Here is a 20,257-nt window from a genome sequence, read left to right as displayed (position 1 = left end):
CCACAGGAGTAGTGATATCATAATGAAAAGCACATCCCTCATTCTGATCCAACAGGAAGTTGTGCAGGATACAACACGCTGAGATCCAAGCATTCAAACGGGCTACACACTTCTTGTCCTTTAAGAGTAATCGTAGGTCTTTCAGAGATTGCCATCGAGATTTCAGCATTCCATTACAATGTTTGATTGCGACACGTAATTCACTCAAGAGTTTGTTGAATAACATCTTCTCGCGGGTCAGAGGAAGACCTCCCACTCTTTTGAAAGCTGGAATGATGAACGAGTTGGAGCTGTACCCAGAATCCGCCAGAAGATACTCTCCTTCTGAAAAAAAATTGTTTGGGTCCGACCACAACTTGACATCCAAATTCAAACATTGTAAGTGTTTTGAATGAATACCATACACCAGAAATACAAAAATAACAAACTTACTGAAGATGTACGCATGACTCGCTGGTCATGCACACTGCCACACCACCCATGCCGAGCAAACGTGATCCTACGATCATGCGTGCATACAAGCATGGAGTTGACTGCATAAAAAAACTTCCGAGTCCAATAATCCTCTTTGCACTTCGGAGGACCAAAAGCAAGCGGTATCAAGGTACCGTCAACAAAACCTACACAACCTTTGAAAGGACCGTTTTTGCCCACATTTTGTCGAATCTTTGCTCGCTCCGTGGGGGTTGGCCAGGACAAATATTCTCTCTCCAATCGGACAATCGCAACCACACATCTCCATGTGTAATTTTCAACGCTCCCTTCTGAAAGCATCAAGTCAGTGAAAGTAACTAATTAAATAGCTTCAACCATGTCATTTTTGAAACTCACTTGAAATGCCAAATATATGGGCGAGAACATTCAGACCACCCCCATTTCCAGAAAGGCCAAGATTGGCCAGAGTCACAATCAGTTGCAGCTCGATTGGGGCCTGCGGACAGTTTGATTGATTCTCGAATAAGTCAGACGATGCGATTTTGTTCAGTAATGTTAAGAAGCTAGACCGATTCATTCGAGCCTAGATATGCAAGTGAAACCAACAATTAGCTTGTAGACAACTTGAAAATTCATATCTGGATAAGCAAACATACAAGGGTTAAAAAGGTTGTATCGTGTGATCCCCAAAATCTGTTGAACATCGTTAGACATGCTTGAGGTTCGCGACGCCTGGATTCGAAGTATCGCTTTCGCTCGATCATGTCAATTGCGAGTGACCATAATCCCGGATTATCGAATAAAGCCAGTGGGTGTTGTTCAGCTTGGCGCGCCGATGATTGGAGCAAACGCTTCGGTCGTCGTTGAAATAGCATCCAGAGAGCCACACAAACATATGGTTCCAGATTGAACACCGATTGAAGTTGAGGAATCTGTAGTAGCTGGAAGAAGGCGGAGAAACCTGAACTTGAGCTGCGGAAACCCTTTTGCTTTCGCGTTAAAACAAGACTGTGAGAGGTATAAGGGTAGTCTAGATTGGCGAGTCGCTTGAACATTCGAATCACTTGTCTTCTGGATGAGACACGTGGCATGATGAGTGAAGTTTGGGTAATTACGGTGGGGTTGTGAAAAACATACTTGTGCAAGATCGGTGCAAGAAATCTTGCACGGATCTTGCGCGGATCTTGCACGTCGGTCTTGCAAATTTCTTGCACAGGTTTGACCACCATAAAACCCACGCATCGCCACCGCTACAAGGTAAAACTGCCTTAATTGGGGAGGGTATCTCAGCCTGTCAATCTTTACCTTTACCTGTGGGAGAAAAAGACCGTGGCCGCCACCCATGGCATGCATTCTGCATTCCCGCGCCCCAGTTAGGGTACGCATCACGCTCACACCCCGCGGTAGACCGGAGAAGCGGGGGGAAGCCTGGGACTCGGCTGGGACTCTGGGACAGACCTCTCATACACCATGATGGTATGCGAATATAGCACGACCCGTGTATGTAAATCCTGACTTACTGTTAGCCTACCAAAAACCTTTTGGCCATTAATGCCAGTAATATCCGGCGTGTGTTAAGTGGTGGTATGTGGATATGTCCACGCCGGTGAACCGTGACGCCGCGGGGCGACTTTGAACTGGGACCACGTGAAATGTAAGTTGGGTATGACCACGCTGAGTGGTTGTGTAGAACAGGTGGCAGCAGTGTGACCGCGGCTACGTCGCCCTCACCCAAGCTTGTCACCTGTTCTACACATGGGCTCGCTGTGAGCAGCGAGCTCACGTTCTGCTAATGTGATGTACCATCCTAGCAGCGGGTGAGCTGATGCATGTGAGCGTGGCCTGAAAGCCAGGTGCTTAGCACCCAAATGAGCTTGGATGCCAGTATGAGCTGGGATGTGTCAGTACAACCTGCCATCCACACACTCAGCTTGGATAAACAGCATCCAATGTTTTCCGGAGGAGGCACGAGGTAGGTGGGCAGTGTCCACGTCTACGCGTAATGTATTTTGAAAGTATTTCGAAATATAATCTAATTTATTCAATTTAGTCCAGTCCAAAAAATGGTCACTCGCAGAAAATCTAACCAGTTTAGATAATTCATCAGGGTCCAATCTAGTTTACCTATATCTGATGAAAAGATACCTACGGTAACAAAAGTAACCTTGTTACAACTAAATGAATATTAAGAGATTATATAAGATGAAAGCATTCTGAGGAAATATCTTTTTGTTTTCCTCTATCCGCTTATTACTTTCAAACTCATCATCCTGAAATTTATCGCTATAAAATATCTATCAAAAATTATCAGATTTTATTTATCCTCAATTGTTTTTGACTAGATTATCTTTCAATTCCAAATATATATAAAATATATATATATAATTTTCTAATCGTTTTACACAATCACCGAATTGAAAATGTCAGCAAGCTTAATTTCAGATGTAACGGCTACTCTCAGTAGTATAACACCAGTCTCAACGAATGAAGCCATTTCTCAGCAAACTGAAGCGCCAGCCGAAACGTCAGAAAGTAATACGACTCAGCACTCTTCAGGAGAAGGACGACCAAGCGGATCACAAGGGACGCCTAACCAGGGAGCCTTCGGGAGATACAACAAACAGATGTTGATATCGAATTACCTCAATAGAGGAAAAGGTGGGCAATGTTTTGCTAAATACCATAATACAAGAAAAATTTTACTCGTGTCTTGTCAGACAATGATTATTCTTGAATAACAAAACTAATAAAGATGTGTTGTACCATCGAATTTCGGCACAGGACCCGTCCATACAAGCCAAACATCGTCAGACGCAAACGGAAACAAAGAGACGGTCGATGACAGTAAGTCTATCACATAAAACTCTAGTACAGAGTAATAACGACAATAACATTCCCGTTCATTATTTGTTTTTTAGCAAACCCTTCTGCAGGTCAAAACGGTTTAGACACACTCGACCTGAACGCCGGTTACAAGCAAGTCCCAGCGACGAAGGAGGCAGCATCTAACTCTCAACAGTTAGAAGCAGAATTCAGAAATATGTTTGGAACTTCCGAGAAGTTACCAAAGATACAAAAGAAAACGCCTGCTACAACAAAGTCCCAAACGATGGAAGAGTCAGAATTCACGAAAGCCGTCAACCTGCTAAATGATATCCGCAACGGAAAGCAACCTTCCTCAAGGATAAAAGAAATCATTGATCTAACAGACAGAGAAGATACCCCCGTCCCACTAATCAATAAAACTTCAAGCTTCACCAAAAGTTTTAATCTCCCCGAAGCATCCTTTTCAGAAGGAGGACTCCAATTCGATTTCAGCATCACACCAGACGCAAATGCACAATCTTTACCTCTATTTTTTCAAAAAAACATGCAGCTTTTACAAGGTCAACTCCCATTAACCATTTTCAATAGAGCTTGGCAGCAAACTGCGAGTGATAATCATGTAGATTACAAGAAAACAGAGAAGGAAGTAGAAAAGTATCGTGGACACCCATTTCCGGGAGAATGGACTCAATCAAGATTCGAATGGGGTGAGAACATGGAAAACTTCATTACCATGTTAAGGGACGACTACAAATTCTGTGGATTTGCTGATGCAATGGAAGTACATAGGAAGAACGTAATCAAGATATTCAAACAACAACGATCTTGGGTCATCGCGTTCAAATACGATTTGACGATCAGGAAAGTGGTATTCGCAGTAAGAAACCCTGATCAAAAAGTACCAAATCCAGCACTAGAACCAGAAGGCTTAGTGAATGAAATATTCTATAACGCAAGAGCGCAAGATGATTTAAACACAGAAGATAACCCTTACCGGAAAGGAGGACCTAAAGCTGGCAAAAATCCTTATTCCGACATCTTGACAGAATTCCCAACGACATCACCATCGCAAACCAGAAATTTCACAGGCCCTTCCAGAAATTACTTCGACAGGAAAGATAAGCCACAATTTAAAAGCAGCGGACCTTACGGGAATTATAAAGGGAGAAATTTCGATCCCAATCATAGGAAGGTAGCTGAGGTACAGAAAGGGAAAGGAAAAGAAAAAGAGATGTAGGTTACGCTCTTTGCTATGAAGTTGATTCACTACACGTTTTAAACGTTATGTTCTTTTCATGTTTTTTCTTATCTTGCATACTACCATTTCAATCATGTTTACGCTACGAGATTCTCTTTATTGTGAATATTATAAACTTATTTATTGTTTTTTCTTTTTGTTCTTGTTATTGCAATTGTGAAAATTATTTGAAATAAAATAAAATTTGATCCCCTACTTCTCCTGAAAGCCATGACAAAACGTTCTTATTATCATCGGACACAGAGACAGATTTGTCAGATTCTTGCCAACTAATTTCACCGATAAAAGAAACAGAAGAAGACCTAATGGACCTGACTGACAAGTGGCCAGGACCGGTCAATTGCGAGATGAACATTGGTAAATGGGAAGAAGCCTTACGAAATGCAGATTTATTTGAAGAGTATAAAGACATCCTGTTAGGCTTCAAATTCGGTTTCGACCAAGGAATACCGCACCATTTCCTTATAGATTGCAAATGGTACACACCACCCAATCATTCATCATCAGAATTAGCAAAAGATAAAATAAAGAAGAATATGGGAAAAGAAAAATTAGCAAGAAGAATTTTCGGTCCTTTCACACGTCAAGAAGTATTCGAGCGAGTGGGATTTTTTAGGACAAACCCAATGGGAGCCGTAGTCAACGGCGACGGTTCTATAAGAGCCATTAACGACTTATCTTTTCCAAGAAATAATCCGGATATTCCTTCGGTAAACTCTTTCGTAGAAGCCGACGACTTCAAAACTACTTGGGATGACTTTGCTAAGGTATCAAGATTCTTCCGTAACTCCAAGAACCCACTCCTCTTGGCGCTTTTTGATTGGGAGAAGGCATATCGCCAAATCCCAACTAGACCAGAACAACAACCTTACATGATGGTTTTAGATGGAGATGATATGGTATGGTGGGACACACGGATCGGTTTCGGAGGCGTGGCAGGGTGCGGGTCCTTTGGTAGACCGGCAGATGCTTGGAAGAACATCATGAAACACGAATTCGATGTGGTCGAAATTTTTAGGTGGGTTGATGACGCATTATTCATAAAGAATGTTAGCTCAAATTTAGAAATGAAGGACGTAATTGATAGAAGCCTACAATTAGGAGTGATAACAAATGAAGAAAAGATGCAGAATTTTAAAGAAGAACAAAAATTTATTGGATTCATTTGAAATGCAGTAACGAAGACGGTACGCCTACCAGAGGAGAAGTTGAACCAACAAAAATCACAAATTGTAGACGCATTAGAACCACATAAAAGATTCTCGTTTAATGAAGTCGAAGTATTGACAGGAAGGCTAGTACACGTCACATTAATGCTCCCACAACTTAAATGTTACATGACAGGATTGTATAGGTGGAAAAAGAGCTGGGTGTATAAACATGCGACCCAATTGATCCCAGATGATGTTAAGATGGATTTGTTACATTGGAAAGTGGTTTTATCGAATTTTGAACACACTAGGTTGATTAGATTCGAAAACCCAGTAGATATAGGATGGGTGGGCGACGCCTCACCATCGTATGGAATAGGCGTATTGATAGGCAAAGAGTGGTTCCAGGTGAAGTTAAAAACTGGATGGCAATGTTCAGGAGAATCCAGCAGAGGTATTGCGTGGTTAGAGACAGCAGCAATAAGGATTGGACTATGGCATATAGTTTCGAAGGGAAACTATAAAGGTAAAACTTTAATTGTGTGGACAGATAACACAACAAGCCAAAACGCGATAACAAATAGGAGGTCAAATGATCTGGAAGTAAACAGAGAATGGAGGAAAATTCAACAAATTTTGATCTCTTGTCAAATGGATCTGGTAGCAAAACGAGTAATTTCCAAGAAGAACGACGCGGATGATATATCCAGGGGAGAAGGTGATGATCATGATAAAAATGAATCAGATCGTGTATGGGTTTCATTGCCTACAGATCTAGTTGATTGTTTCACACAGAACGATGTAGATGGGGAAGAGTGAGAAGCACTTAGAAACCAGTTCCCAGGGTTGGTTCATTCATAGAACCCTAGTAAGGGTGCCCTAACGATTTTTCATTCATGCATATGAGAATTTGTTTCATCTTTGCAAAGTGTATATAATATTCAAAGTATTAAATTGTATATAATGTATAATACTGTTGACAAGTAAGTTGTAAGATACTGTTGATAAATAAATTTCAGAGACAATTTTGAAATGTTAGTCAACAAAGAAAAGACAAATCCTTGAGTACTTCTTAAATGGAAGAAAATCAATCGACAATCAGTCCGTCGGCAATCAATAACTCTTTACTTCCCATATCACAATTCCTCAGTAGAGGCGACGGGAAAACGTATTACGATAATCTTCAACAGCATATTCTAGATGGTTGGAAATGGAGTACTATAGTGAGCTACAATGGAGCGGTAAAGAAGTTCTTAAAGTTTAGGAGTACCTATATGCATAGATCTATAAATTTACCGGCATCAAGTGACGAAATTTACGAGTTCTGTGTTTGGGCAGGGAGAACGAAGAGAGGTCCGACAAAAGAAGATATTTTGTCTCAAACTTTAGAGAAATACTTGTATGGTTTAAAAGCATGGCATCTGTACCATAGAGAAGACTTTCCAAAGGTTAAAGATGCAGTAATTAAATTGATGCTAATAGCATCAAAGAAGGTGGACGCAACGGTAGCAAGAGGAAACGAGAAGAAGGCAATTCATTTAGAACATCTATTAATACTCGTTGAAGAACTTATCAAAGGAGGCAAGAAAGAACTAGCGATTTTAGATACGATCTTATGTGCTTTTTGGAGTCTAGCAAGACTAGGCGAGATAACAGAAGATAAACACGACACATCAGAAATTATATTAAAATCAGATACAAAAGTAATAGTTGATGGCATCACAGAAGAAGCGTTTATTTCAATCAGAGGAGCAAAAACAGCAAAACTGGGGGAAATCCAAGTTCTACAATTGAAAGGCTTGAATCACGCGTTATGTCCAGTAGCAGCGCTCAAAAGAAGATTGTTGAGAGCTACGAATGAAGAAGATCCATTGTTCAGTTATATAATTAATTCGAGAAAAGTGTTACTTTCGAAACAAACGATAATATCAACTTGTCAATCAATTTGGGAAAAGAAGGGCTTTAAAGGCTTAACAGGACATTCCTTTAGGGTAGGAGGTGCTTCACTCCGTTTTGCATTAGGGGTACCTGTTGAAGATATTTGCGAGATAGGCAGGTGGAAGTCAGATGCATGGAAATTATACATCAAAGCTTACTCTTCAAAAGAATTATCATTGACAAAAGATATTTTACTACAATTGAATAAGAATAAACTGCATCGAAATCAAATAGAATGATAGATCAATATTAAACGGTTTTACAAGGCACACAGGAAAGAAAGAATTGGGGTTTCGTTTTAGAGGCTCAGTCTTTCATTCCTGAGTAGAGGTATATTAAAACTCAACCATAATTCTCGAATCTTAACTCGATTCTAAGATTTGGTAATCCCTCTAGTGTGTTCTTAGACCCCAAATACCAATTTTATATAGTCGTATAAGGATATTTTCAAGTATCTCTGATTCAAATTATACACAATCAGTGATAAGTGAAATTAGCTCGTCTAGATTCTTCAGCTAGATATAACTAGAAATAATCTAGAGCGCTAATATCCAATTTCCTAAAATTCTTCAAGATATTGGAATCGCTTCAATATTCCGGAAATAGACATATAGAATTGGTTGTTCCAAATTCTTATAACTTTGAAATACCAAAGTTCCTAGAATACGGGGGTTTTAAGTAAAACCCAAACACGGATAGCCCGGGACGTAAGAGTCGGGACTATCTAAAGAAAGTATTTAATTTTTCTTCAGAACCATAATACTTTCTTGAAAGTGTACATACTAGTTGGAATTACATAGATAAAGTGGATTGGGGAGGGTATCTCAGCCTGTCAATCTTTACCTGTGGGAGAAAAAGACCGTGGCCGCCACCCATGGCATGCATTCTGCATTCCCGCGCCCCAGTTAGGGTACGCATCACGCTCACACCCGGCGGTAGACCGGAGAAGCGGGGGGAAGCCTGGGACTTGGCTGGGACTCTGGCTGACTCTGGGACTCTGGGACAGACCTCTCATACACCATGATGGTATGCAAATATAGCACGACCCGTGTATGTAAATCCTGACTTACTGTTAGCCTACCAAAAACCTTTTGGCCATTAATGCCAGTAATATCCGGCGTATGTTAAGTGGTGGTATGTGGATATGTCCACGCCGGTGAACCGTGACGCCGCGGGGCGACTTTGAACTGGGACCACGTGAAATGTAAGTTGGGTATGACCACGCTGAGTGGTTGTGTAGAACAGGTGGCAGCAGTGTGACCGCGGCTACGTCGCCCTCACCCAAGCTTGTCACCTGTTCTACACATGGGCTCGCTGTGAGCAGCGAGCTCACGTTCTGCTAATGTGATGTACCATCCTAGCAGCGGGTGAGCTGATGCATGTGAGCGTGGCCTGAAAGCCAGGTGCTTAGCACCCAAATGAGCTTGGATGCCAGTATGAGCTGGGATGTGTCAGTACAACCTGCCATCCACACACTCAGCTTGGATAAACAGCATCCAAATTTATTGGGTGCTGAGCAGATGGATATCTTCTTAATGTGTGTAAACACAAAGTGAATTGAGATGAGTCGACAACTACTCCACAAAACAGGAAAAAGCCCATCCATTGCTGATGCATCTCACATTACACACAATTGGTTCTTTTGAGTTTGTACTTGAACTGATTATGAACATTTTAGATGTCTATCAAAAACAGAATCCGTAAATGCTAATTACATCAATATTGTACAAAACTAGCCTAATTATGGTATACAGTGAGAACATTTTTGTTATAAAAATATATGTCAGCCTTGTTGACACTATCAAAAAAGAACAAGACACAAAAAAAAAGTTGCTTGCATCACACACAGACATGAGAGGTATAAGATAAAAGTTGACAAAAAAACTTACAAGCTGAAACATTGACCAACATTGGTCTTGATGCAAGGAACCACAGGGTTTTCAACAACGGGACTTGTGAGGAAATTGCAAAAGGTTGTCAAAGTCAACAAGATCTATATACTGAAAATAGCAAAATCAGTGAACTTAGCAACGGTGGCTTGCTAATCTAAGCTACAGGTTTCATAACCTTGACCTAGGCTTAGCTTAGCAAGCCACCGTTGATGAGAGGAACTACTTACATGATACAAACTGGCAATGATAGCTTTGGAACCCTAGAAGACGATCAAAAGACAAATGAGATACAAGTCTATTAGTATCAAGTTGAGAGTATTGGATGACAAAGAAAAAGAAAAGACTTACACGATGGGGGTAGCTTAATATAAGCTAAGAACAACCAAGAAGAGCTATCGGCCAAAGTGATCCTGAAATTTGAAGGCCGCCTTTCCAAAAGCAGGCTGTGTAAATGTCACAGCCTGGTGTCATTTTCGGACCCTGGTACACATGATGTCAAGTATGACGCCACATACACATGTCACAGACTCCACAGTTACACTTTGTCCAATGTCCACTGCCGAGTCTCAGCTCGAGTCCTTCATCACTCACATCACATTGATCACCTTTGTGTTGGAGGCGCTCATTCATTCAACTTTTTTTGCATCATCATTCTGATAGGTTTTCTAACCACTCTTTTAAATTCCATTGGTTCAGATTCATATTTGCTGACTCTGGTTCTGTTCCATTCATATTGAAGTCCTTTGATCAATTGTTTCATTTGTAAGTCTTTCCTTCTTTCACTACACAAAATATAATATTTTCTGGGCAGAAAATTAAATTATTGATACACAGAAATATTGAGAGGCCAGGAGAAGGGCAAAAAATAAATTAAAATATGCATCTTGTTCCCTGCGGTGAGAGCTTCACTCTCCATATTTTTCCATATTTTTACAGTCCGTATTGATAAGTGTACTAACAATAAACCTTCATAATCATCCAATTACAACCTGTAACAAGCACTGAAATTTGGCTCATTAGTGTTTAGAGAAACTTTTGATTTCTGAAAACACCTATAACTTTGTCAAATCTGCCTCAAAACACTCGATTTTAAGTGCATTAGAAAGCTGAACTCTTCCTCTCAAACTTTCATAAGATCAAGAACTATGTAGCTAGTATGACAATCATTCTATGGATCTGTATGTACAAACGTATAAAAAAGATGATATCTTTTTTAGCAGACCAGCACACTGTGTGGTCCTATTATGAACTATTTGGAGGACAATTCCAGCTTACTAATGCACCCAAAATTGAGCGTTTTGGACCGGAATTGAAAAAGTTATGAGTATTTTCAGAAATCAAAAGTTTCTCTAAACACTAATGAGCCAAATTTCAGTGCTTGTTACAGGTCTAACTTAACTAAGTCCCTCTCGGACGAACGAGTAGTCGAGAGAGGGACTTATACCTTATACCACAACTTTGGCGTATGAGCCGGAGAAGTTTGGCTGGGCACCTTTTCAATCTTCCATATCTCTATAGCCTACAAACAAATATCCTCTGTACCAAAGAAAAGTCCTCTGCGCCTGATCATCCTACACACGCACATCTTTTCAAATCCCTTCTTTGCCGCCAGGGAAGCTCTTAAAAACCGACTTGAAAAATTGTTTTTGTGTAACATTTCAGCGCGTTTGGTGTGAGTTTTTGACAGGCTGGACAGCTTTGTGTCCGATTTTGGTGATTTTTGCAAACTTCACAATTGGATTGCTCCGTGAGTTCTGAATCAAATTAGATGTAGGCTACACACATGTGTGTAGATTAAGCAGGCGCATAGCTCTTTTCTTTGGTCCCAAGGACATTTGTTTGCAGGATCCACAGATATGGCGCGTTGAAAAATCCCCCGGCCAAATGTTTCCGGCTCATCCGCCAAAGATTTGGTATAAGGTATAAGTCCCTCTCTCGACTACTCGTTCGTCCGAGAGGGACTTAGTTAAGTTAGGTTACAGGTTGTAATTGGATGATTGTGAAGGTTTATTGTTAGTACACTTATCAATGTGGACTGTAAAAATACGGAAAAATATGCAGAGTGAAGTTCTCAATGCAGGGAACAAGATGCATATTTTTATTCATTTTTTGCTCTCCTCCTGGCCTCTCAATATTTTTGTGTATCAATAATTTAATTTTCTGCCCAGAAAATATTATCTTTCTTGTAGTGTTTCATATTTATCTCATTCAAGTTACTGTGAAGCTTGATGTCATGATTTGCTCCTGTTTGAAGTCTTAATTTCAAACCCTTTCATCGTTTGTTTTGTTTGTAAGTTCTCTTCTTCCCTTGCTCAAATGGTTTTCTGATATATCAATGAAGCTGAAGACTGATCTTTTGGTACTTTTCTGTTAATTTGTTCATATATTTATCACCATTCCTCTCTAGCAGATATCAATGGTCTCCTTCCTTTCTGTTCTCATAGTCTTATTGCCCCGTACACCTGGATCGATCTCGTAGATTGTAGGTCTTTCTTTGTCTCAATCTTTTTTTTATCTCTCACTGATCAATTCATTTGCTGATTGATTAATGATCCTTGTCAATAGAAACAATTGATCAAATCATATTATCAAGCACTACAATCAATAATCAAAAACTTTACTTGCAGACCATTTTTAGTTTAAGTTTTAGTTTTATGTTTTCTAACTGTTCTCAATGTTATTTGTGTTTCTGTGATTACTGCACGTAGTTCCTGTCAATGCAAAGATCAGATCAGTTATAGTGTGCACTCTGTGAGCAAAAGTTGAGAACATCCCAGCCTGATTCAACTGATGTGGTTATTCAGCCATTACAAGGATGGAAAAGCACTGGGATGAGCCAAAGCTCACCATCTCAATACAACTTCTATACAGTACAGGTGTGTGAGCTTCCCCGCCTGGTTGTCAGAAAGCTTGCCTCACACCCTTAACAAGGTGAGATGACTCACCTGCTTGTTGGGTGAGTCATCACGTTCTAGCAACATGATCAGATTGGGTGAAGCCCATGCTGGCTGTCAGGTGTAACTCACATTGGGTATGACAATGTAGACAGCATGTGTATGAATGGCAGAGGCAAATCTCACGTGAGCGTCACGTGCCACCTGCCCCGCGGTGGACATCCACACACAAACCTCCATACCCTATCGCCTCGAACACCTTCACCTCAACACTCACCATCCATCACCGCCAAAATGCTCCTACGAGATTTTACCGTTCAACTTATCACCCAGTCCCCTCACCTCGCCGCGACTCTCACTGTAGGTGACTTCATACGCTTCGTCTCCCTCGCGGCTGAAGTAAAGCATGTAGCCGCCGAATCCCTACGTCTGTCACTGACTCGCAATCCTGTGCTACCCTTTCTGGAATCCGCCCTTTCCTTTGAATCACCGAGCAACGTTCTGTCCGATCTGTGGCGTCTATCTTACCCCTTTCTGCACTCATGCACAATCGACTCGAAGGCATTAATCCGTGAATCCGGCCTACAACAGCACCTCACACCAAAATTGCCCAAAGGATTCTCACAATCACCGCTTTCAAACTGTACCCTATGCACACCAGACCATTCCTACCCGTTACACGTCCATTCACGCTCGACGGCTACCTACACAACATCAATGGTGTGCACGCGGTTCAGACTGTCATACTAAATTGTTCAAGTAAGTAATTTCCTGCTGGTTATCCAGAAAGACTATTCCAACCTGATGTATCATTCTCGTACCAGACCCCGATTGTGAAACTATGTATAGGCCAAGCCTCTACACACAAGAAGGTGAACGATACTACTACACACAGGGCATGGGACGCGACACAGATTACCTTCAAATTCATTGTCATTATTACATGACCACCCGTCTAGCCTACATGTTCCGAGTTTTAAAAATGGTAGGCCAGTAAGTTTGATTTTCAGGTGGACGTAGCCTCTCTCAAACAATTGTTACTAACTGTTTTAACTGTTTCCCACATAGCGTTAGCCATTTCAACCTTGTGAATTGGTTCAACATGGTATTTGTAGATAAGTCGCCTCCCCCTACCTTCAAAGCCAGCCAGTTGTTCTCTCCTTCAATGTTGGAGGAAGAGTGCTGTCACGGTCTCATACTGCATTCACTAATCAAGCACGCCGACCGTCAAGGCACCCGCCTAATGGTCAGCTCCAGCGGTACCGATAACCTCCGTTTCGAGGCTGCGATTGAATCACACTTGAATATGTTGCTGATTGAAGGGACGAAGTACCGCGACCACTTCTGTTCAAGTTGTGTCCGCCCGTTACCAGATGGTGCTGACCCTGAAACTGGTGAAAATTTTTGGAAAAGTAAGTCATTTCATCAATCCTTATTGCCACTTAGTCCACGACTGACATGGTCGCCTTGCACAGCCATACGCGCAGTTGTCACAGACGGAGTGACGTTGGGCCATTGGCGGTGCAGTGCTTCTACGGAACAATTGCAAGAAATAGCTCGCAGTGCGGGGGAACCAATGCCTGAAGGTCCTTGTACTCGCCAGTTGGACCGCATCAATGATCGATACTGCCCACTGCATTTTGCTCTACTCAGCAATTGATGCCGGGCACAACCTTGCCAAAAAGTTTGCGACCCTGGAAGCAACACCTGCAATGACGACGACCACATTAAAGCATGGGCAGATTTCAACAAACGGGTAACCGGGAATTTCTCCCTCACCTCTATCCTGACTTGACCTGGAACAAATCTCCCCACCGACCCAACCGTCCATTTAAACCCGGAGACTGCCGAATTTCAGGACCTGGACAGCTTGCGCCAAGCTGACAAGTCACAAAGGGCCCACGAGGCGGCACGCGACGGAGGCCAATCACAGGCATCCGGGAAATATTTGTTATCGAGATCTCGAACACACAATGAACAGCTTATTGTGGGGCCTTGTGGGATAATTTTGGCAAGGAAGACTTTTTACAATGCGGAGTCTGTCAGTGTGGTCAGAGTAAGCAGCACATGACCTCCAAAGTTCTAGTTTGACTCGAAATCTGACTTTCATTGGTTTTCAAATGTCTCTTTTGTCCACACAGGCCTTCCTTGAAGAGACGTTCCCTCGAGGAATGCCAGAGGTTGTCTTCTACGACAATGCGTGCAGGTTGACAGAACACATCTACCATGGGGATAACGACTGAAGCCAGTTCATGGGCACTGTCATCCCGGTTGATCCATTCCACCACCGATTGCACGCAGAATCAGATGAATTCTGTAAACTTTTCACTGACCCTCATCTCTTCCCTGATATTCAAGAGGGAGGGCAATGGATTTTCAACGCTTCGGCAGCAGAACTGACTAACATTTGGTTTGGTGGATACGCATCAATGTGCCGCAACATGCATCCGTTGCATTACAACCTTTTTTTAGAAGAGATGATTTATTTGAGAAATGTGTGGTTAACTAGAAAACTGGATAGAAGAAAAGGAATGGATCTTCTTGGCGAGGGGGCGATTAAAAGGGCAATTTAATGTATTTGTTATCTATTATCAATCACCATGTATCCTTGGTTTTCAATTGCAAAGCAAAAGAAATATTTGATTCGTATCGTGACAGACGCGTGAAAAAAGTTCTACTTGAACATCATTCACCCAATGATATTCCAAACCTGAATGGTCGCTGGATTGGACATTACCATTGTGGCGCTCAGCTTCCCAATTGGGATAACACCTCCGTGTTTCAAGTTTTTTTTATCATTCCTGTCGGAATGAAAAATCCAGGTCTCTCATTTTGGATTAACCTCACAAACACCAATTGTCATTGTTGTTAAACCTTCAGCATGCCGGTTTCTTACACTCCTGTCCTTGGTGCAATCCTACGTACGACATCCGATGTAAGTCATCTTTTTCTACTGGACCTATTTCTCTGCTTAGGTAGCCTTGCCTTCTGGTTTTATCTGGCTTGACGCTCCCGTTTTCACTTTCTAACTCGACTTCATCTAGCCGGTGCTTGTCATCCGAGGCCCATCACGATATCACCAACACACAAACCGGCCCGTAGTGAAGTGCACTACGGCCTCGGCGACGGTACGATGAGGTTTAATTTCTAAACCTCACCGTAACCGTAGTGTAGTCAATAATACTACTAGCTCAAACCCATCACTACGGTACGGTCAGCCCGTAGCGGACCGAACCGTAGCCACCGTAGCCACCGTAGGCTACGGACGACTACGCTCAAAAAAACGAGAAAAAACAAAAAATATTGATTTGAGAAAACAAGACATAAAGAAAATAAAAAAGGACATCGTACTTGATGGAACCGTTATGATGGTCCTCCTTTTGCTACTGGTTTACCTCATTATGGTCATCTTTTGATGGGTACTGTCAAAGTTGGTTTTTCTAAAATCTTTCATTCTCTTTTCTGATCGATCATTTAACTAAACTCAAACATTTTTTTCTCATAATAGGATATTGTGACTAGATTTGCTCTTCTTGATGGTCATTATGTTGAACGTCGATTTCTTTGGGATTGTCATGGATTACCAGTGGAACATGAAATTGACAAGAAACTCCAAATCAAATCAAAAGATGATGTGATGAAGATCAGAATCAAAGCTTATAATGCAGAATGTAGATCGATCGTGATGAGATATTCATCAGAATGGAGATCAACAATTGAAAGAATGGGGAGATGGATCGATTTTGATAATGATTATAAAATGTTAAATGTGGATTTTATGGAAAGTATGTGGTGGGTATTTAAACAACTTTGAACAAAAGGTCAAGTTTATAGAGCAAGTAGGGTAATGCCTTATTCGACTTCTTGTACTACACCACTTTCAAATTTTGAAGCCGGAAGTGATTATCATGATGTGAATGATCCAGCAGTCACATTTTTGTTTCCATTATTGGAGGATCCAAATACTTGTTTATTGGCTTGGACAACTACTCCTTGGACTTTACCATCAAACTTAGCAAAACTTGAGGGTGTATACAAATACCGGAGTGACCGTACTGCACTCCGAACTACGGTGGTGATACCTCCGGAATACGGAGACAGCGGTACGGAAACCCCCCCTAATTACCTGGCGAATACCAGACTACGGTACGGTTTGACCGTAGCAGGTCGTACTGCAGCCTACGGTCTCCAGACCGTACCGCACCGCACCATAGGCCGTTTTTCCCTGCGGTTCGGTTTGTGTGTTGATATCACAGCACTCCAACAGAGCTCGTGCTGAGGGATGATCGAGGGAAGCCTTTCACCGTGGCGCTTGAAGCGCGTGGTTTGAACTTGTTGGAATCCAACGTCATCCGCCGTGATCGCACATATCATTTGTCTGGAGACCTTGGACAAAACCCTGTGACTCGCGAATGTTTCATCAAGCACAGCGAAATGACACAAAGTGATATTGGCTCTTTGGCTCCTGCCCACGAAGCGATTGCTGGCAAAGCAACAATTGCTGGGATTGGCAAGGTGGTAAATGTCTCTCTTGACAACTTCAACGATGATGAACATTTTCATCTGACTGTTGAAGCCGAACATGAGTTCTTTGATACTAAAGTAAGCATCTGTCTTGATCTTAATTTCTCTGTCTTGATGTTAATTTCTTCATTGACTGACACACTTAATTGGTTTGATTCCTCAGGCAAATAAGTCCGTTCGTTTTGAGATCATATATTGCTTTGAATATTTCACTCCTGCATTGAAAGAGGCCAAGTACATCAAGAAAGGCTCGCCTGTTTCTTTCCAAGGTCTTCTCGTTTCCCAAGACCCACCATCGAAACATTTCATTGTTCAAGTACGCATTTCTTTCGATATTTTCACTGAAATGTTTGTTTGTTTACTGACTCAATTCCCAATTGATCGTTAGGTTATGCACCATGCCAAAATCGCTGTGAATCAAGATGAGGAAGACGTGGTCCAAGGAAATAGTGTCGTTCAAGGGAATGTAGTATGGGTGGAATGATTGTGTGGCTGGCTCAGAGCTTTGAAAGAAGCGCTTTACAATACGATCAAGTTCTTTACTTTGTATAGACCAATTTGCCTTTCGCTGTGCTGCTCCCACTTGTTTACTGTGGTTGCAATGGTTACATCCTCACTGTTCCCTTTAAGCCTTTCAAGAGGCCTAACTACTCTTTGGGCTCACTCAAATGACTTATATTTATATATATTCCCATTTCTGTAATGGGAAAACCACGTGAAAGAACCTCGACAAAGAGGTGCGGAAAACATATGAAAAGACACTCACTGAAATTTTATTCTATTTGAATTTAACTTAACGCGTGACATAACCTTGAGAAAGAGGAGGTGATGAAAGCATTTGCAAAGACACTCTAATTTTAATCCAATTCAAAAAGTGAACTCAAAAATGAGGTGCGGAAAACAAATGAAAAGACACTCTAATTTTATTGTGTGAGTTATAACCATTTTCTGGAATGGGATAGCAGGTGCATGAAAAAAAGGATTGATGGGAAATCGAATAATGGTTGGTTAGTGAACAGTCTTTCCACTTTGACTGGAATCAAAGGTGTTCAACATGAAAAACAGTACTACGTACAAGACTACTCCTCAACTTTGCCCTTAACATACGCGGCTTTGTCAAACTCGTCCTGGTAGCAGTCGCGAGCCTCGGCCACAGTAGCTTGTGGTTGAGAACCGTACTTGGCAAGAAATCGGGGGTAGGTGACTAATTCAATCCAATTTTGGTATTGATAGACAGTGGATTTATTGAACAGCCATACACTGCCCCAACGCCTCTTCCACTTCAGCTTGACATTCCCGTTTTCAGTATCCTGATGCCATTCAAGGAGGCTGGAAACTGGGGAGTCCAATGGGGGCCAGTGCTTCTTGAGGCTCTGGACGGTCACTGAAGAGGATGGCCTATTTAAACAAATGAAATCAGGTGAACAAGTTCAATTGTTCTACTGTGCAGGCATGCTGTACTCACTCGTCAAAGTTTGTTTGCTCAAGCTTGCTCTCAATGTCATCATTGAGAGGCTGAGTCAAATCAATGTGGGTACTTGATGTACTCGGAGTTGGTTCTTGAATGTCTGGATGTTGCTTGAGGGCCGTTGCGAGCTGCGCCAGCGTGGCAGTTTCAAGATGGGAAGCAGCTTTTATTTAATTTGAACTGGTCTCGATTCTGGCTGGTGGTGACAACAAGGGCATGTCGTGAATTGGTGGAAGGTCTGAAGTGGATCAATATTCTTCAGCACAGGGTGGTTGGGTCACCGTCTTAGGGTTCCACATGGAGGGCGGAATTGCAGATTCAGGAACGGTGACAGTCGGTAGTCGCGCTACAATTGTGTGACTAGTGAACCAATGGGGATAACTCGCTAGGGTGTCGTGCTAAAGGGGAGATATTATGTCAGATGATGTCATGAGGCGCAAGATCCATTAGAATAATGACCCAGGCGTAGATTTGCTCGTCCCAAAAGGTGAGCACTTGGTTCCATTGAGAGCCCACAGCCTTGATGACTGCCTGTAACAACAGTGGACTTTGATCAAGGCAAGCAAGTGGCCATTGAGGAAACTTTGCAGTGATCGCCTGCTTTTCATTAGGCTGCATCGGTCGGAAAAGGGGGTGATGAGCTGGCTCTTGAAGTAAACAAAGGACTACATTCAACTCACATTAACCCATAGATGGATTGTTGCCATGCTCTTCTCGTCAATTAGGCTATTTGCGGACAACTCTTCTTCTCGGTCTCGTGCAGCGCGGTTTTGGTGACACATCACAAAGGTTTCAGCGTCAATGTGTTGGCCCATGGAGTTGTACCCTTGCACCCACTGATGAGGGTTGGATTGGGAGGCTGGTGCTCTTGACTGGGCTGCGATGATGCGGGCAGAGGAGGAGGTGCTGGTGGTAGGTTCACCTCGAATGATACTTGTGGGGCTCAAGTCATTGCGTGCATTGTGAGTGGTTCCCGTGGTGGCAGTGCAAGGGTGCTGGCGACACAGAGCTGACCCATAGGCTAGGCAGCACTGGTAACGTAACCCAAACATGAATGGGTGGAAATTGGCAAACAACAAGGTGGAAAGGGACTTACGCCACGGCAATACTGAGATAGACACGCTTTGTTAGCGGCACTCTTATGGCTTTGAGAGGCTGGCCCCTCAGCTGAACGTTGACACTTCAACACCGGTTGAGAGCATGGAGCGCGTGTTGCCGTATGGTGGGTCGTGGTGTTTTCGACTTGAGTTCGTGGCGAGTCAGGGTGATGGCGGTTGCGATTGTTGTCATCGGGCTTCGGTTTGAGAGTGTGACCAGATGGTGACACTTAGGGTTAGGGTTAGGGTTAGGGTTAGCTGTGTATATGCTGTGTTTTGAATGTTCTACACCAGGGGGTAAATTTTTGTTGGAATACGAGCAAGAAAGAGGTCGTGTTGAGATCTGGCCAAACGCCGGCCACAATCCCAGTGTTTGACCAGATTTTGGCTGGTACTGCTATACCAGCTGATTTCTGGTCAAACGCTGGGATTTCGGCCAGAAATCAGCTGGTAAGCCGGCTGGTTGGTCTGGCAAGAGATCAACCAGCCTTTTGGCGAGCAGAAGACGGTAAGAGGAACTCTCTTCCAGGAACATCAAACTGGAGGCTGTGCAATTAAAGTTCCTTAATCACATTTGCCTCCATTGCCGTGGTTCTAGCCACCCCTTTTTTATTTTGACAACACAAGAGCTCCTAGAATCCATTCTTTGGTCTAGGAGTTCCTTGCCATGTTGTTCTATCTGAATCCCTCAACCCACATGGGGTGGATGGCATGGCTGAGGGAAGGAACAATCAGGTTTGCTGATTGGCTCCCTCATGATCAGCGGTGTACAAA

The 20,257-nt window shown here is 42.4% G+C and overlaps 4 protein-coding genes across 4 annotated transcripts; 3 read left to right on the top strand and 1 right to left on the bottom strand.

Moving 5' to 3' along the window:
* Positions 1–2,855: 2,855 nt before the first annotated feature.
* Positions 2,856–4,498, top strand: MELLADRAFT_65902 (uncharacterized protein; the record flags this gene model as incomplete). Its single annotated transcript, XM_007413775.1, has 3 exons — positions 2,856–3,093; positions 3,217–3,279; positions 3,354–4,498. The coding sequence occupies 3 exons, from the start codon at positions 2,856–2,858 to the stop codon at positions 4,496–4,498; spliced, it is 1,446 nt and encodes a 481-aa protein (XP_007413837.1).
* An 8,546-nt stretch (positions 4,499–13,044) lies between these two features.
* Positions 13,045–14,054, top strand: MELLADRAFT_90505 (uncharacterized protein; the record flags this gene model as incomplete). The annotated part of the gene is made up of 4 exons (XM_007413776.1): positions 13,045–13,153; positions 13,219–13,387; positions 13,463–13,806; positions 13,870–14,054. The coding sequence occupies 4 exons, from the start codon at positions 13,045–13,047 to the stop codon at positions 14,052–14,054; spliced, it is 807 nt and encodes a 268-aa protein (XP_007413838.1).
* A 2,774-nt stretch (positions 14,055–16,828) lies between these two features.
* MELLADRAFT_65900 (uncharacterized protein) lies at positions 16,829–17,402 on the top strand (the record flags this gene model as incomplete). The annotated part of the gene is made up of 3 exons (XM_007413777.1): positions 16,829–16,996; positions 17,082–17,234; positions 17,307–17,402. The coding sequence occupies 3 exons, from the start codon at positions 16,829–16,831 to the stop codon at positions 17,400–17,402; spliced, it is 417 nt and encodes a 138-aa protein (XP_007413839.1).
* A 595-nt stretch (positions 17,403–17,997) lies between these two features.
* Positions 17,998–19,438, bottom strand: MELLADRAFT_90504 (uncharacterized protein; the record flags this gene model as incomplete). The annotated part of the gene is made up of 5 exons (XM_007413636.1): positions 17,998–18,316; positions 18,384–18,549; positions 18,652–18,784; positions 18,846–18,998; positions 19,067–19,438. 5 exons carry the CDS (start codon positions 19,436–19,438, stop codon positions 17,998–18,000), a joined length of 1,143 nt encoding a protein of 380 aa, XP_007413698.1.
* Between the last annotated feature and the right edge of the window lie 819 nt (positions 19,439–20,257).

Source organism: Melampsora larici-populina (genome assembly GCF_000204055.1).
Source record: "Melampsora larici-populina 98AG31 unplaced genomic scaffold MELLAscaffold_38, whole genome shotgun sequence".
NCBI lineage: Eukaryota > Fungi > Basidiomycota > Pucciniomycetes > Pucciniales > Melampsoraceae > Melampsora > Melampsora laricis-populina.
Note: the sequence above shows the minus strand (reverse complement) of the source record. Positions and strands in the feature narration are given on the sequence as shown.